This window comes from Lagopus muta, chromosome 1 (genome assembly GCF_023343835.1).
Source record: "Lagopus muta isolate bLagMut1 chromosome 1, bLagMut1 primary, whole genome shotgun sequence".
NCBI lineage: Eukaryota > Metazoa > Chordata > Aves > Galliformes > Phasianidae > Lagopus > Lagopus muta.
In genome coordinates this window covers 83,263,567-83,279,954 of record NC_064433.1, presented here as the reverse complement: position 1 = coordinate 83,279,954, position 16,388 = coordinate 83,263,567, and the positions used below count along the sequence as shown (strand labels likewise).

At 46.9% G+C, this 16,388-nt stretch overlaps 3 protein-coding genes across 4 annotated transcripts; 2 read left to right on the top strand and 1 right to left on the bottom strand.

The window, feature by feature from the left end:
- Positions 1–21: 21 nt before the first annotated feature.
- Positions 22–3,982, top strand: GTPBP8 (GTP binding protein 8 (putative)). Its single transcript, XM_048944964.1, has 7 exons — positions 22–360; positions 527–625; positions 1,008–1,138; positions 1,499–1,598; positions 2,044–2,162; positions 2,405–2,531; positions 3,096–3,982. The coding sequence occupies exons 1-6, from the start codon at positions 52–54 to the stop codon at positions 2,487–2,489; spliced, it is 843 nt and encodes a 280-aa protein (XP_048800921.1). The 5' UTR covers positions 22–51; the 3' UTR covers positions 2,490–2,531; positions 3,096–3,982.
- Positions 3,983–6,187: 2,205 nt separating this feature from the next.
- Positions 6,188–8,543, top strand: TAF13 (TATA-box binding protein associated factor 13). Its single transcript, XM_048944972.1, has 4 exons — positions 6,188–6,261; positions 6,376–6,454; positions 6,735–6,832; positions 7,928–8,543. The coding sequence occupies exons 1-4, from the start codon at positions 6,235–6,237 to the stop codon at positions 8,096–8,098; spliced, it is 375 nt and encodes a 124-aa protein (XP_048800929.1). The 5' UTR covers positions 6,188–6,234; the 3' UTR covers positions 8,099–8,543.
- A 127-nt stretch (positions 8,544–8,670) lies between these two features.
- NEPRO (nucleolus and neural progenitor protein) lies at positions 8,671–15,503 on the bottom strand. Of its 2 annotated transcripts, XM_048944908.1 has the most exons (9): positions 15,387–15,503; positions 15,044–15,198; positions 13,533–13,609; positions 13,261–13,392; positions 12,839–12,916; positions 11,599–11,957; positions 10,896–10,957; positions 10,315–10,565; positions 8,671–9,892 (listed from the first exon to the last, which is right to left on the bottom strand). In XM_048944908.1, exons 1-9 carry the CDS (start codon positions 15,475–15,477, stop codon positions 9,514–9,516), a joined length of 1,584 nt encoding a protein of 527 aa, XP_048800865.1. In that variant the 5' UTR covers positions 15,478–15,503; the 3' UTR covers positions 8,671–9,513. The 2 variants fall into 2 exon arrangements, with proteins under 2 accessions (XP_048800865.1, XP_048800874.1); XM_048944917.1 differs by lacking the exons at positions 12,839–12,916; positions 13,261–13,392.
- Positions 15,504–16,388: the final 885 nt, after the last annotated feature.

The following is a 16,388-nucleotide window of genomic DNA, read 5'->3' as shown; positions in this document are numbered from 1 at the left end:
CAGCCCGCCCCGCCCCTCCCCGCCCGCCGCCTTCCGGGCAGTGCCGCCGTTATGCTGTTGCTGCGGGCGGCGCAGAGCCGCGCGGGGGTTCCGTATGGCCGCTCTCCTCTGCCGCTGGCCGGCCTCTCGCAGGTGTTGAAGCTGGAGCGGAGCCGCCGCGACAGCGTCATGTTCCCGCTGCAGCGGCTGGCGCGCAACCTGGCTCCCGGCGCAGAGGAGGCGGCCTTCAATCTGTTCCAGCCCGGGCTGCCCGCGCTGCAGCACGCCGAGATGCTCTTCACCTCCCGCCGCGGTCACGCCATCGACTACGTGAGCTCCGCCGTGCGTATGGAGCACGCCCCGACGACCGCGCGGCCCGAGGTCAGGACGCGGCCGGGACAGCGGGGAGGCCGGGTGGGTGGGCTTGGCGACCCCAGCGCTGTGGTTTTGTCCCCGCTGTGCCACGTGCGGCTGCAAAAGCGGCGGTGGGTGCCGGCCGCCCCGTGCTGAAGGTCGGTGTGGAAGTGCTCGCTCTTCTCTAGCACAGGTGTGCTTCATCGGCCGGAGCAACGTGGGCAAGTCGTCGTTAATCCGGGCCTTGTTCTCGCTGGCTCCAGAAGTGGAGGTCAGAGTGTCAAAAACTCCAGTAAGTGCCGTTTATAACTTCTGTCTCTCTGGGCCAAAAGCTGCTGGTAACCCAGGCGGTGTGACTGAGGAAGAGGGAAAGGCTCGAGTAGAAGGAGAGCAGCCAGCACTGGCCTGGCTTTTGCACAGAGAAAGGTGGGAAGCAGGTCGCATAGCTCCTCAGCCTTAGTGCATAACACACCTGGCACATGGAGTAAAAGAACCAAGATACCTGTGAAGGTATTTTTAGTTGATTATTTTAAAGATAAAACCATAGAGGATTGTGAGAAGAGGAGGAGATGACAGCTTATGTACGGGGTATGGAACAGAGACCACTTTCAGGCTATCACCTAACTGCCCATCTTAGCATCTCTTTCTTCTTCTTTTCTAAATCCTCTCCCCAGGGCCACACAAAGAAGATGAATTTCTTCAACGTAGGGAAGTACTTCACTTTGGTGGATATGCCAGGGTATGGCTACCGTGCCCCAAAAGACTTTGTGGATATGGTGGAGGCTTATCTGCAGGAGCGGCACAAGTAAGGGACTTCACTATACCTCAATGCAGTAATGAGAGATGAATGCCTAATTTGCAGATTCATGTAATCAGAAGATAAAATGCCACAGAGCTAGCAGCATTCAGTGGTCATGTTGATGAGTCTGAAGTTGTTCCCTGGAAACCTCTGTGGTGACCCTTATTCAGTCACTCATGCTTAGCCAGATCGAACAGCAGAAGACATGAAGGTGCTGCTCCATGCTGAACTCTCAGCTGCTGTGCATGGCTTTTCTTGGCTTTTCTTTCTCCAAATCTTGCATTTCTTGTTCTTGCTTATGACTTTGGCAGGAGCACAGCAGGATAAAATAATGGTGCTGACTATTGTTGCCTGTATTTCTGACAGCTTGAAGAGGACTTTTCTATTAGTCGATGCTGTGGTAGGAATCCAGAGCACAGATCTTATTGCAGTAGAGATGCTGGAGGAGTTTGGGATTCCTTATGTGGTAAGTAATACTTTGTTCTTGAGAAGGTGGAAGCAGTAGGAAAACTTGACTGGTGTTAGATTACCTTTAGCATATAACTATAAAGGAATGTACCTCCTACCTGAACTTTTGCAAGCTGTCCTACCTGACTAGTAATACCATCCACTCTGCCTTCTTTATTGATAATAAAATAGATCCAAGGTTTGTTTGGGGGCATCTGAGGGATTTTTTTAAATTTATTTATTGACAATTTTTCAGTGCTCAGCTCAAGGAACATGAAAAGGTCTATAGCCTGTGCAGGCTGTGGTGGTGTTCTGGTACACTGTATTATACCACTTCTCCCAATTAGCTATGACCCAGAATTCTCTGCCTGCCTTGCAGAATGCCCCAGGAGCTCTTCCAGATGTTCCAGGCGAGCAGCAAAATCATCTTCTTTTCCTCTCTGTCTTTTTCTGGATCCATACAGATGGTGTTAACGAAAATTGACCGAGCTTCCAAGGGACTGTTGTTAAAGAATGTGCTGGGGATCCAGAAGTTTGTAAAGGAGAAAACTCAGGGTTGCTTTCCTCAGCTATTCCTAGTCAGGTAATGGTTTTTTTTCTTGCTGCTGTTCCTTGTGGATGATGATTTGCACTGACCAAGCTACCTTTGTCTGGAACTGTGCTAGTGGTAACAAGCTATCATTGATTACATTAGAAGTGCTTACTCTATTAATGTTGTATTGCACTGTGGGGATAAATTTAATTTAATGCAGCCAGTGGTTGAATTTGCTTGTCTTGCTCCTAGATACGCAGCATCAGGCACTGAACATCCCTTTGTTTCCACAGTTCTGTGGAGTTTTCAGGAGTCCACTTGCTAAGGTGTTTTGTAGCCCATGTTACTGGAAACCTGCCTACTGTAGAGGCCAGCTGAAAAGTCTGGCTCCTGGTCTGCTCAGCTCATCTGGAACAAAAGGTACCAAAACTAGAGGTCTGGAATTTTGTTGTAAGAATCTGAAGCACCAAAATTATTTTTGGATAAGCTTGTATAAATTTTTGCCTAAGGTAATGTTTTTAAAGGTAAGCTTTTTGCTTAATAAACTCATTAATTCAAGACATTTGCACTGTGAATGAATCCTGGGTACTACACAAAACCTATGTATTCGTGTCAGTGGAGGAAAAATAAATAATCAGAGAACTCCCAGAGAAGCCAGGTTTTAATAAAGGACTCCATCTCCCTTCAGGTAAACATTCAAAAATTCACTGCACCTGTATTTAGAATACTACAGGTAGCCCAGTAATCTCATTAATAAAAAAGCATTTAGTTTAGAAATGAAAAAAACACGGCCGTATGTTAAGTGAACTAAACTTGCCTTGTTGAGCTGAATGACATCTAGAAGTTTAAACTAGCACATGGGCACCCTGCCTGCTCTAAGGCTATCCAGAGTGAAAACAGTCAATGCTTTGTTTGCAAAAGGCTTTTTGGAAACTTCTTGTATTTTTGCACCTTTGTAACTCCTCTGCATTATGCATTCCATAGGTTCAGCACGATAGCATGCCTCGCTTGTGTACGTCCAGTTGTCCTTGTTCCTGGTGGATGCAGGAAAGGAAACCTACTTTATGGGATCTGCCTTCTGGTTGGCTTGAAACAGTGGTGATAAATGAACAACACCTAGCAGAACTCTCTCCTCCTGCACTTTATCATCACTCGGTGCTGCATCTACCTTCTGTTTTAAATCCCACTTGAAGTTCTGCAGCTGCCCTCAGCTGAGTTATCAGAGATGGGTCTGTTACCTGCATCTGTCCTGTGCTGGGAGTTGAAGCACAATACTGAGGTCCCACAACCGCTGTACCTAAGAGTACAATGTGGGGGAAACCAGAGCTTGTACAGAATCTACAAAAAGAACTGCCATTAAATAGCAGTAGTTGTGCACAGGAATTTAGACCAAAGCTAGTAAGTGCCTGTGTCATGCCCTGGGACTCGTCCTGTCTTAAGACTGCCAATTCTGTGTATGCAGTTGTTCAAGCTAACTTACATTAAGTGTTTAAATCTCAAGGTAATTCTTTCATAAACCACTCTGAGGCTTGAAGGTGGTGTTTCTACTGTTTGCTACATTAAGGAATTTCTTGTAACTCTCAGATTAGACTTGAAGCAAAGTTTGTTTCCAGCGGACATGTTGGAAGTGGCAAGGTGAGGAATACTGTAGAGAGATGTGGATCTCTAGTTTCTACATGTAAGCAGAGATCAAGCCTGTAAAACTCTGCTGTTTTGTTTATAATCCCAAAATGCTCCAAAGCAAACTGCCTGTGGGTGTTTGATTCTAGAAATAAATACAATAGGATCTAGAGAGATGTTGACGTGCACATCAACATTTCAGGAATAAGCGTGTGTTAGTATCTTAAAACCAGTGTCTTTCAAAGGCATCGTTGTAGTCAAAGAAACTGTAATCTTCAAGGCCTCAGTTTGTTGTGTGCAAGAATCGATGCCTCTGTGACAGGTATGACAGTAAATAAAATGAAGTTAAATTAAGCAGGATTTACATGTTCAAGCATTTTAGTGCATGCTTTGGCTAAACAGTTGTGACACACTGGCAAGTAAACTTTCTTGCCAAGTTCTTAGGAGTGTGCTGTGTTGCTGAATGAAGAATTGCATTTTCTGAGGCTGTGGACACAGAAGTTCTCTCTTTCGTTCACTCGCTGACAAGTGGTGGGCCTGGCAGCAAACTGAAGGAGAGATCCTGAAACCATTCCATGTAACATCTGTTTTATTGCCATCTCATCAATTTACAGCCAGCTGTATCAACACCAAAAGAAGTGTCCTTCCCTTATGTGCACAAGTGATTTTTAATATTGGGTTTGCTAACTACTGTATCTCTTACTGACTTAGCCAGAATGTTAAGCCTGTATGCACTGTTCCATTTTAATACTAATTTAACACTGTTCAAGCATTTGTTAAATACTTGATTTTTAACTACTTCAGATATAGCTACTCAAATCTTATATAAGCATAGGAAACTGTTGTGCTCAATAAGGTAATTATTGAACAGCCATCAACTATTTAGTTTAATAGGGAAGATGATGTTTTTGTATTTTAATAATCCACTGTATCCACTGTATCATTTGTGCACCATGTGGCTATTTGTGCTGATGCTGTTCCCCAGTGGTTCCTGTGATGAACACAGTGCTGCTGGACTGCTGCCCTCAGCCCTCAGGCAAGTGGTATCTCCAGATGGCAGCAGCCACAGACTGCCTTGGGGAAGGCTGTTCAATCTCAGACACCTGAAAGCAGTGTATTCACTTCCTTTGAATTTACTTGAGATCCTTCTGTGTTCCATCTTCTTGACTCTACTGTCTACTGGTTTTGTTTCTCTAGTGTCATCACCTCAGCTGCATCTTTTTCTTCCTCTTCTTCAGCTTCCTAAAGAAAAATCTTCTGAATAGCTTAAGTTAGCAAGGTATCATTCCCCATGATGCAAACCAGCAGCCATTACTCTTCCCTAAACTGTAACTGTTCTGTTAAGCGCAACAGGTTGCCTGAAAGGTATCTCCAAGCACAAATGCTGACACAGCCTAGCAAGCAGGATACCTAAAGCCACTTTGTGTATGTCACATTGCTTAATAAAACAGTGGTAAAGTTTCACATGCTACTCCATCATTTAGGAAAAGTCCTAAAGATGTTTTAAGGTGACATTCTCCACAAGAACATTGTTTAGTGCTGAAATTCCAGTTGTGAAATTCAAGTAATCTGCCATGATCCATGTACGTAGGAGGAGTTTACCCAAAATCATGCTGAAAAACTAAGTCAAAAAGAAACAGGAGTGGATCTCTGCAGAACCTTTTCCTGACAGGGCATGGAACTAGGTACTGTAACTGTAGCACTTGCCTTAAATTGTCAAATTTCATCTTCAGCTTTTCTGGACAGACCTATGCATCAGCAAAAGCTTGTGTCTTCTTGCCCAAGCCACTGACATGCTGAAAAGGAATTTGGAGCATTTATTTAAGATCCTTTTTCCAGAAAACCTTGTCACAAAGTGACCTGCGCTCTTTCAATGCCTTGCTACCTGCAAGAAAGCTCCACTGATACTCCAATACTATTTTTCCTAAAATGAAAGTCAGAGACTAAAATTGATTTTGAGATTTGATTTAGCATATCCACTGCTTTTCTTATCTGCAGATTCCCTAGATTTATACTCATTATGATACTACATGTGTACAGGAACTGTCAGCTTGTGACCTGAAAGTCACAAATCAACTGCTAACCAGAGGCAGATGCTGTATTAGCAGTCTCCTAATCACTCCCTGCAGAGATAAACGTGCCTTCTTTGCAAGCTTTGGGAGAAAGGAAGAGGCCAGTAAGAGTAGCACTGCGATACGAGTGCTACAGACCATTCAGCAAGGATCTTGAGTGTCAGGAGCATAGCAGATCCTGGACATAGAGTCTGTGATATAAACATACTGAGAAAACTCTACGCGGGATCCCATGGAAAGCGTTTCTGAAGGGCAAAGACACTCAGGGAAGCCGGCAGGTCTTCAAGTGCAAGAACTGGTCAGGGCAGGAGAAGAAAGCGCTCTAAGAGAATGGTTCGGCACAACAAGATGGCAGCCCCCGTGGGAGGCGGGACGGAGCAACCGGAAGGTCTTCCGTCCTCGACCGGAAGCGTTGGCGGGCTGTGGCGGTCATGGCTGACGAGGAGGAGGATGCGCCGGTGAGCGGCGGGGGTTGCGGGTTCTTTGCATGGGGCGAGCGGCCACGCGTCTAGCCGTAAGGCGGGAGGGGGCTCCCCGTCTAACGGCCTCCTTCCTCCGCTGTGCCCCTCCAGTTCGAGGAGGACTCTGAGGAAGCCGGCGGCGGACTGGACGGCGGGCAGGGCAAGAGGAAGAGGCTCTTTTCTAAAGAACGTGAGTCCAGGCGGGGGCTGCCGGGGCGGTGTGATACCCGCCGTGCCAGCTGCCCCGGGGCCGGTAAAGCGTTCGGTGCGGGGCCGGTCCAGCATGCTGCTGTCTGACATCCCGTTCCGTGCGCGCTGCTGGGATTTTGTTGGCTTCTGCCTACGTGTTCCCTGCACTCCTTGCCTGCCGGGAGTGGGTACCGTCCTGCTGTGGTGACTGGGCGGGAGCTCGGGATGGGAGCGTTGCTGATGTGCTGAGCAGAGGCCTCACGCTGTGTATCTTCCTGCAGTAAGATGCATGATGTACGGATTCGGGGATGACCAGAACCCTTACACAGAATCTGTGGACATTCTTGAGGACCTGGTGATAGAATTTATCACAGAAATGGTAAGTCAGCCAGAGGTGGTGTACTGAAGGCGGCTCTGTTCAGCTTTGGAAAAGAAGACTGAGAGGGGATCTGATCAATGTCTATAAATATCTAAGGTGCGGGAGGAAAAGAGACAAGGTTGGACTCCTTTCAGTGGTGTGTGGCAATATGACAAAGGGAAATGCCCACAAACTGGAGTATAGGAGCTTCTGCACAAATGTGCACAGTACTTCTTCACGGTGAGGGTGACGGAGCGCTGGAACAGGCTGCCCAGAGGGGTTGTGGAGTCTCCTTGTCAGCAGATGTTCAGGACCCACCCGGACTCCTACCTGTGCAACCTGATCTAGGGAGCCTGCTTTGGCTCCCTCTGCTTTAATGACAGCGGTATTCCAGGCAAAAACTCAGTTCCAGCTAGGAAGAAATCTAAACTCAGATGTTGCTCTTTGAATATTAAGACAAAATTAATGCACTTTATTGCACATGGATTTAGGGCTGAGTTTGGAGCCTTTAAGTAGCAGAGGAAAAAATCTACAGCTGACTTTGAGGCACCCTGTGGCATCACTATGTGTTCAGCTGACAAATGGCTCAGTTTTGAAAGGTTGTCCGCTGCGTGTGTTCTCTCAGTGCCTTTACACAGATGGGAATGCAATCCCATGCCATAAAATAAGTGCAGATGTTTGGGCCCTAAAGCTGATCCAGACACGTGGATACTACTTGAGCAATTGTGATAAACAAGAACAGAAAATAAGTGGTATTGTTTGTGGATCTCTTCTCATGAGAAGTTAGCCTTGCCTACCCTCAACAGAACACCAGACTTTCCTCTGATGCAGGTACTGCACACTGCATGCAGATTCTGCTTGATGTTGTTTCCTCAAGCACTTTGCACATCAGGTGTTCCCTCCCCAGTCCGGCTTCAGTTCCAAAGGCATTCCTGTAGAGTGGTACCCAACGCATATGAGGTACTGCACTTGTAAGTTCTTCTGGGACTTGGATGGCAATGCCCACATCCTGCACTTGCTGCTTCTAGACTGTTAAAAATGACAGGGAATACAGTGGGATTGAGATCAGAAAAAAACTAAAAGGGGTAGAGGAACACTGATTTTTCTCTCTTGCAGACACATAAGGCCATGTCAATTGGACGGCAGGGCCGTGTACAGGTTGAGGACATTGTCTTCCTAATCCGGAAGGACCCCCGGAAGTTTGCCAGAGTTAAAGACCTTCTGACTATGAATGAAGAACTGAAACGTGCCAGAAAGGCCTTTGATGAAGCAAATTATGGATCTTGATGCTGCGTACAGGCTTCACGGGGGCATGCTGTGGGCTCCTGTAAGAAGAAGAAATGTCACGTGTGTTGCTTTCAGGGGTTTATTTGAGGTGGAGATCATTGCTGCTGGGATATCTGCCCTGCCTCTCAACCTCTTGTGGTAGGCATTCAAAGCAGCCAGGTGTTACCTGATTGCACGTGTTATTCCTAATGTGTTTTTATACCATTCTGTGAATTTGAGAAATGAGCTCTAAGGATTCTTTAAAGGTGAGAAGTCTGTTTGCTGTGGGACTGTTGAATCTGGCATCTAGAAGGCCCAAGTTCTTTACTTTGGTTATTGCCAGGTATTCTGTTGACAAGAAACCTGGAAAATAGATCTTGGTTAACTGGACAAAAGAAGTTTTCAAGCCCAAACTATTAAAAATTCTGCTCTGTATATAATCCTTGAATAAAACAGCTCAAGTCTGTGCCCACTCTTCAGAGACTGAACTTATATTGACCAGTTAACACAGGGCACATAAAAAAGTATGAGCTCTTCTAGCATCTCATGGGCTCTGAAGTGCAGTTTCTGTCCTAGTAGACATAGCTCTGCTGTTCTCTACCGTATGTTTAGAGAACTGAAATTAACCTGTTCCAGATTTACTTGCTCTTAGACCCCTTCCTTACCCCTGTTGGGCAGATGCTCAGCTATAAAGCTGGTTTGACTTCATTCAGAGAAGTTTTTCAAATAAATAACCCCAAGATCAGGATCACCAGGTAATTAAGAACCTGATGGAAAGCACTAAGCATGTGAAATGGTGTTAGAGCAAGCAATAAATATGTGCTGGAATAGCTACACTTCGCTTTGCCAAGCAGGCAAAAATTGCATACTGAAAAGACTTCAGGACACTGGAGGACTTCTTCAAAGGTAGGTTTACTCTTGCAGGCTCTGGCTGTGCTTTGCCCTATTTCCAAAGCAACAGGATTTGGTTAACTTCTTTTCAGGACAAGGATAACAAGTATAGAATGGTGAAAACACTGCAAGTCAAGGCTGTTGTCTGTACAAACAGCAAGAGAGGAGTTATAACACTTTATGTAGAAGGGGCAGATCTTTAGGCCTGAGCAGCAGCAAGTGATCAGCTGCAGCTTTCTGCCTTGGGTGGTAATTAAGTGCTGTTGAATGCACAGCACGAATAACAGGTGGTCCTGCAAAAGGGAAAAGGCACTGAGTAGGAAGTAACTCAAAGCTGCAGTCCCTGGACAAGGCTGGGTAAAAGGATAAAGATTACTCATCTGTTTTGAACACTGTTCCATAAAAAAGGAAAAAAAAAACTTTAAAAAAAATAAGATAGTTATTCCTTTGTTAGCAGAACTTGGTGTATGAGGTACCAAGACACTTAGAGGCATTCCGAGTTCTACTTAGAAAAACGAGACATGTTTCTTCTTCCCAGTCCAGAATCAGACACCCATTACTGCAAAAATAGAATCAATATCCACATTCTCAGAATCTCTGTGCACAGACTTGGGGCTTTCTTTTAACAGCAGCTGTTTAGGAGTCCCTGCTGTACTTTGTTTCACAGAGGCTGTATGAATGATGGGACATCCTTTCCAACTTGAAGGCCTCACGATGGGTGAAACACTGCTCACATGGTCCCCAAAAAGCTCAGAATGTTTTTGCTGAACAGTCTTCAGAATTCTCTTTGAGCACTTGGAGAATTTTGCCCTCCTTCGAAAGAACCATGCCCCATGGTACTGCCTTGGCCAGCTTGTGTTCTGTGAGCCACACAGGAGGTATTTACAGAGCGTTGTTTTGACACAGCACAGTTTCTTCTGCAAGCTTAAGAGAAAGGAAGATGTACAAAAGAGAACTTTCAGAGATATAGATATGGGCATTCTCTTACCATTTCATTTGTCATACCCAGGAAATGAAACAGCATCTTGTACAGTGGTAGCCATAGCATTCTCAAGAAATCTGATGCCCTTTACATCATCTAGCATCATTATACATGCACATAATCTAAGCTGCATTTTCATCCCCCCTCTTTATTATGTATTCATGCACTTAGTAACTTTTTAAATCCTCTCACAAGTGAAGCTAAACAGAGTATTCATATCAGCAGTTCTAGTGACCTGAAGGTGTGATCGTGCTCAAGCTCAAAAAAATAGGTTAGACCACAGTATTTCTCTGCCTTGTAGCAAAACATGTGAAGTTAAACTATAGAAAGTCAGATCCAGAACCCCCAGACTCAGGAAAAATACCTGCATCCTTGCGCCTCCACGTGGTGCAGCCGATTGCTTTTCAACAACTTGCTGCGCAGAAAATAAGCTGCTGATTTGAGTTTATTGCCTTTGCACCACAGAATAGCTTTTCTGAGTGCCTCTGACAGCTCACCAAAAGATGCAGCTGTTTGAAACATCTGCACAAAAGGCCCAGCATGCTGCAATTTTGCCACAGAAGAGGAAAGTGACACTGATGTTTCTTTAAAAGGTTTTGATGTCGTGCATCTACCCTGAAACAAAGAACAAAAATAGTTGGGTTTCTAAAAACATGAGGTGTCTGATCCTCTGCTGGAGTGGAGCAAAGCACTGTGTTTTGCATTTCCTAAGGAGAGACACACAATGAGCATTTCTATTCCTGTCTACTGACTTCCTCTCTGGTCACTTCATGTGACAAACCAACAAGTGCTTTCATAACAGAATGACCTGTTAGATGAGTAACATAAGGCAAGGAAAGGGGACATCTTCCATCATACAGGTATCAAGTGCCAGGCTCTTTAGAGCAAATTAAAAAAAAAAAGCCAACAGAAAAGCAAACTCCTGTAAAATGGTGGCATACAAACCCTTTGTATTGGAGGTCTGGATGGTCTAAGCAAACTCTTCACATCAAACCACAGGTGGTTCCCTACAGAAAGAGAAGAGTTCCCATTAAGCAAAGAGTTTTAGGACCTTGCACAAAGACACTGTGATGCTTTGCCCTGCTGAGCTCTCAGCTCTCCACTGTCTCAGCAGACTCATGCCTATGCTCAGCACTTACAAGCATTTCATCATCCTGCATGGTAACTAGCAAGGGATGAAGAAGATGCAGATTTACAGGTGGCTGTAAGGGTGAGCTTGCATGTATAAAAGCTTCATGCACATATCCAGATGCATGACTGTCACTACCAACCATAGGCCTGACTGCAAGAGAGGATTGCTAGTTCTGGGCTACGTGCCCCCTATATTATGTTACTTACTCGTGTGGACTTTGCATCCCTTGCCATACTTGAGCCCCAATTATACAGAAGCAAGAAAATACAGGACCTGTACACAGCATTCATTACCTGCTTCTCTCTTTGCTGTGTTGTTTAAAAACAGTTCTTCTTCCCCAGTACTGACATTATCTACAGCTTTATAAAATCAAGGGTGCATCCTCTTCCAAGGACAAGAGAGGGGAGTTAGTACCAGAACCACACTCTGGGTAGTAAAAGTGCTTGGCTCTGTTAGACAAAGCTGCAGCCAGTCTCAGATCTCAGAAACCAGTAGCACTGTGGCAAAAGACTTTACCTCTGCTGTCTCTGGTTGCCAGAACAGGTTCTCCAATGTCATCTGCAGGGATGCTGTTGTTTTTCACAGCACTTGCAGGGGTCACAAAACCTCTCTTTTTCCCAACCTTTGACACTGCTTCTGACGTGGTTGGGAAGAGCTTCTTCAGCCAGCTGGTAGGTCTTTTTGCTGTAAGCATTTTAGCTTTTTGTTTCTTCACCTCAGAAGAAAGGTTAACTCCAAGAAAGCTACTGATATCAGAAGGGAAGGTAAATCCCTTGATGTAAGGCATCTGCTGGGTCTCAGACACCAGATGAAGTGATGTTGATACCACGCCATACAGGGAGATGAGGCTCTGCAGTACACACCTGTACTGAATCCTGAAGGGAGGAGACAAAGGTGTAGACTCTCCCCTAGCAAGAACTTGTGCTTATATTCACTGAACAATTGCCTTGAACTCAAGGGGAAGAGTTGATTATAAAAAAAATTACATTTCAAACTGCCCTTTCCCTTTGTTCTCCATCCAGTAGAGGCCCTTCTCTTTACATTCCATCACATTTTCCTTTAATACTAGCCTGAGCCTCTCCTGCCAAAACACCTTCCATCTTTCAGGCACATTCATGACCACAGCACAGGACTGATGTGACTGGTCCTACAGCTTTGTAGAGTGCAAGCTCTCACATCATGCACAAATCATTTCACAAGAGGTCTTTCTAATGAGCAGTGCACGTGGACTCAGGACACTTGTGCTAGCACTGATGCTCTGTGTTTGCTGGGGAAAAAGAGATTTCTTATGTGAAAAACAATTTTAGCATGTTCTTGTGCACAGTCCTGTTACTTCCTCAGTTACAGGCAGTAGTTGTTTCTTAGTGCTGCTCTGACCAGAACAATGATTTTCCAGGAAAATTATTAGTGAGCAACTTCATCACAGCCTTTCCATGTCAGCACGAGGCAGATGTACTGCTTGCTGCAGACTGCCAGATGTCAGTGTCTGGCAGGCTAGCAGTAATGCTGTGTTTTTATTAGCACTCCAAAAAGCTTATGATGAACAAAGAACAAAGCCTTCCAAAACAGCACTCTCCACTCACACAACTCTTCAGGTGCTAGAATCGAGTCCAAAAGGATGGAGGGATCTCTGATTTATAAGATCTTTTTCCTCTCTCCTCCTAGCTGAATAAAGCTCACTCAGCAGCAATGTTCTAATCACAAGCTTTCTCCCTGACAGGCATGTCAAAAAGACAGCAAACTCAAATACACAAACCATAGCCGGCTCAACAAGCCTGAAGCCACGGTGTTCAAAAGTATGAATTCTTCTGAACAGAGATGTTTAACAGACAAGCTGAAGATTACACCAGTTAAGGTTAAAGAATAAACAGTATGTAATGAAACTTGCTGAACACACCAACTACAGGCAATTCACAAGGCAATATCCTGAATAATTTGGGAGATACGTATCCAAACTTTGGGTTTCTCAAGGCTGGAACAGCAGCCAGCCAACAGCCTGAGGTTCCTACCTAATAACTTGAAAATAAGATGTCTGGCTATCAAAGAATCTTCAACATGCACAAATGAATTGCACAGTGGAGTCCACCAGCAATACAGAGCCTACAGCAGACCTTCCTTTGGCCTCGTGAAGTGCTGCCGGTGAGCTGTAAGAATGTTTACATAGTGAAAAAAGGATACAGAAATGCTTTACAGCAACAGTCTAGCAGACGCAGTATGAGCTTACAGCCTCCCAGCACCTTCACAGCCACCGTTTCCAGCATAGGCTGGCTGGGAACTAAGCACTCCGCTTGGGCCTCGGCTTTATTTTTCCTGTGACAAGACAAGGGCAAGGAGACGTCTGTGATCTAGCATCTGCAACTGAATCTAGCATAGCAACTGAAGGAGGCCTTCAGTTCTGTAGGCTGATCAATGGGTAGTATTGCATACAGGGTCATGTATGCAATACCTACCTGGGAATCAGTTCTGCCAGGGTTTCAATGCAGCCCACCAAGTTCATTTTCCACAGGCGCTTCAAGCATTGTTCTACCTAGGAAAAAAAAGGGAAAAAAAAAAGAAGAAAAAAAAAGGAAAGTCCTTCAGCTGGTGTTCTGAGAGACACAAATGCCCTTGTCTAAGAGCAGTCAGTATTTTAAGTGACACCTTCCCCTCATCAGTTTAATAGCAAATTGCAGGTTTGTGTGATGCAGTCATGTTCCCATATCTGCACTGTGCAGAAGAGACCCCTTTATCACCTTACTGTGAACAGGGAATTAAGAGCAGGAGCAGGTCACTGTTCATTGGCACTGCATGGTTTCTCCTGCAGCATATAAATGGAGTTCAAGAAGCATTTAGACAATGCTCTGAGGCAGACGGTCTGATTTTTGGGTGGTCCTGCATGGAGCCAGGAGTTGCACTTAATGATCCTTATGGGTCCCTTACAACCCATGATATTCTGTGTCTCTGTGATAATGCAGCATGATGGGGATAAAGTACAGAGGTTTCTGAAATATTAACAATGGAATGTGTTTGGGATGTAACCAGTCTTTCAAAAACAATACGGAACAAATGAATCAAGAAGGTAAGAATGACTGCTGTTTTATTTCAGCATAGTTATTTGAAGACTATGGCAATCCCTTCACTACAGAACTGCTGAAGAGTTAAGCTTCTGCCTTAGGAGAGGCAGTGCCCGACAGAACAGCCTGCATTTGTTCTTCCACACACAAACCTCCCCCCTCCCAGCTGAATCAAATAGCATGAGGCTCCAAGACACACCAGCTGAAATAGAGCTCTGCTTTGCACGATGTCCCAGGCCCATTCTGGGACCAGTGCATGGTGTGCACAAACCATCCATGGTTTTGCACTTGGGCTGAAGGAATCCTAGGAATCAATGAGCAGACCTTGAGAACAGCCCTGCAGAGAAGGACCTGGGGGTTCTGATGGATAAAAAGCTTAACATGAGCCAGCATTATGCTCTTGCAGCTCAGAAAGCAAATGATATCCTGGGCTCCATCAGAAGAGGGGTGGCCAGCAGGGACAGGGAGGTGATTGTCGCTCTCTACTCTGCTCTTGTGAGGCCCCATCTGGAGTACTGTGTCCAGGTCTGGAGCCCCTAGTACAAGACAGAGAGCTGTTGGAGAGGTCCAGAGGAGAGCCACAGAGATGATCCAAAGATGGAGCACCTCCCCTATGAGGACAGGCTGAGGGAGCTGGGCCTGGAGAAAAGAAGGCTGCAGGGTGACCTCATTGCAGCCTTTCAGTACCTAAAGGGAGCCTACAAACAGGAGGGGAATCAACTCTTTGAAAGAGTAGGTAACTGCACGATGAGGGGAAATGGTTTTCAGTTGAGGGAGGGAAGACTTAGGTTGGATGTCAAAGGGAAGTTCTTTACAGAGAGAGTGGTGAGGTGCTGGAACAGGCTGCCCAGAAAGGTTATGGATGCCCCGTCCCTGGAGGTGTTCAAGGCAGGTTGCCCGCCGCTCACCTGCTGCATAGCGAGGTAAGGCCGGTGCCGCAGCAGCCTGCTGTGGAAGACGTAGAGCAGGGCCCGCAAGACGCGTCCCTCGGCGGCCAGGCCCGGCCCGGACAGCCGCTTCAGGGCGCCAACGCAGCGCCGCCGCAGGGCCGGCAGGCAGCTCACTGCGAACGGGAGGCACTCAGCAACGACCGCGCGCACTGCCGTTCCCCACGCGCGCTCCCCGCCCCAGACTCCACACGCCCAGGGTCGCCTTCCCCCTCCCGGCCCTCCCTGCGGCCTCTCCGGCTCCGGTGCCTCCGCCCCTCCCCACTCTATCCCAGCCGCGCGGTCCGGCAACCGAGCCGGGGACCTGCGGGGTGCTGGGCGCTCACGGCCACCGCGCTGCTGCTAGCGGGCCACGGCACGTCCACGCGGTTCCACGCCGCCTCGGGCGCCGCCATCTTTCCCTGTGCGGGGCGGCGCTGCGCGGGGCGGGACGTGCGGGCGGGGGTGCGGTCTGCACTCAGTCACCCCCGGCGTTCCCAGCGTGCATGGAGCGTTGCCGTTTGGGCTGCTCGGAAGGGAGGGTGTAGCATCTGACGGCCCTTGCGATGCACTGCGGCGGCAACCCGTCGGGCGGTGACACAAGTCCTGTTGGCTGTCCTCTGCCATCACGCAGTGCCCAGATCCCACGACACAAAACACGGCGATGTGCTTCACGTGAGCAGCAGTCGGCATTTGGGGCGGGGAAGAGGGACTGAGTGTGCGCTCGGGTGCCTGATCCCAGCCCAAGTCCATGGTCCCCTTCGCAGTGCCAAGCTAAAGGCTGAAGGCTTGGGGCAGAGCGGTTGGAACGCTGTGCTGCAGAAAAGGATTTGGAGGTGTTAGCTGACAACCGGCTGAACGTCAGCCAGCAGTGTGCCCAGATGGCCAAGGCCAGCTGCACTCTTGGCTTGTATCAAGAGATGTGCAGCCAGCAGCAGCAGGGAGGTGATGGCCTTTCTGTATGCAACACTGATGAGGCTGCACTTCAAGACATTTCATAGCACCATAGAATGGCCTGGGTTGAAAAGGACCACAATGATCATCTGGTTTCAACCCCCTGCTATGTGCAGGGTCACCAACCAGCAGCCCAGGCTGCCCAGAGCCACATCCAGCCTGTCCTTGAATGCCTCCAGGGATGGGGCATCCACAGCCTCCTTGGCCAACCTGTTCAGTGCGTCACCACCTCTGTGTGAAAAACTTCCTCCTGATATCTAACCTAAACCTCCCCTGTCTCAGTTTAAAACCATTCCCCCTTGTCCTATCGTTATTTCCTCACACTTGAGTCAAAGATAAATGTTCACTCACCTACTAGCATTGCCATTAATAT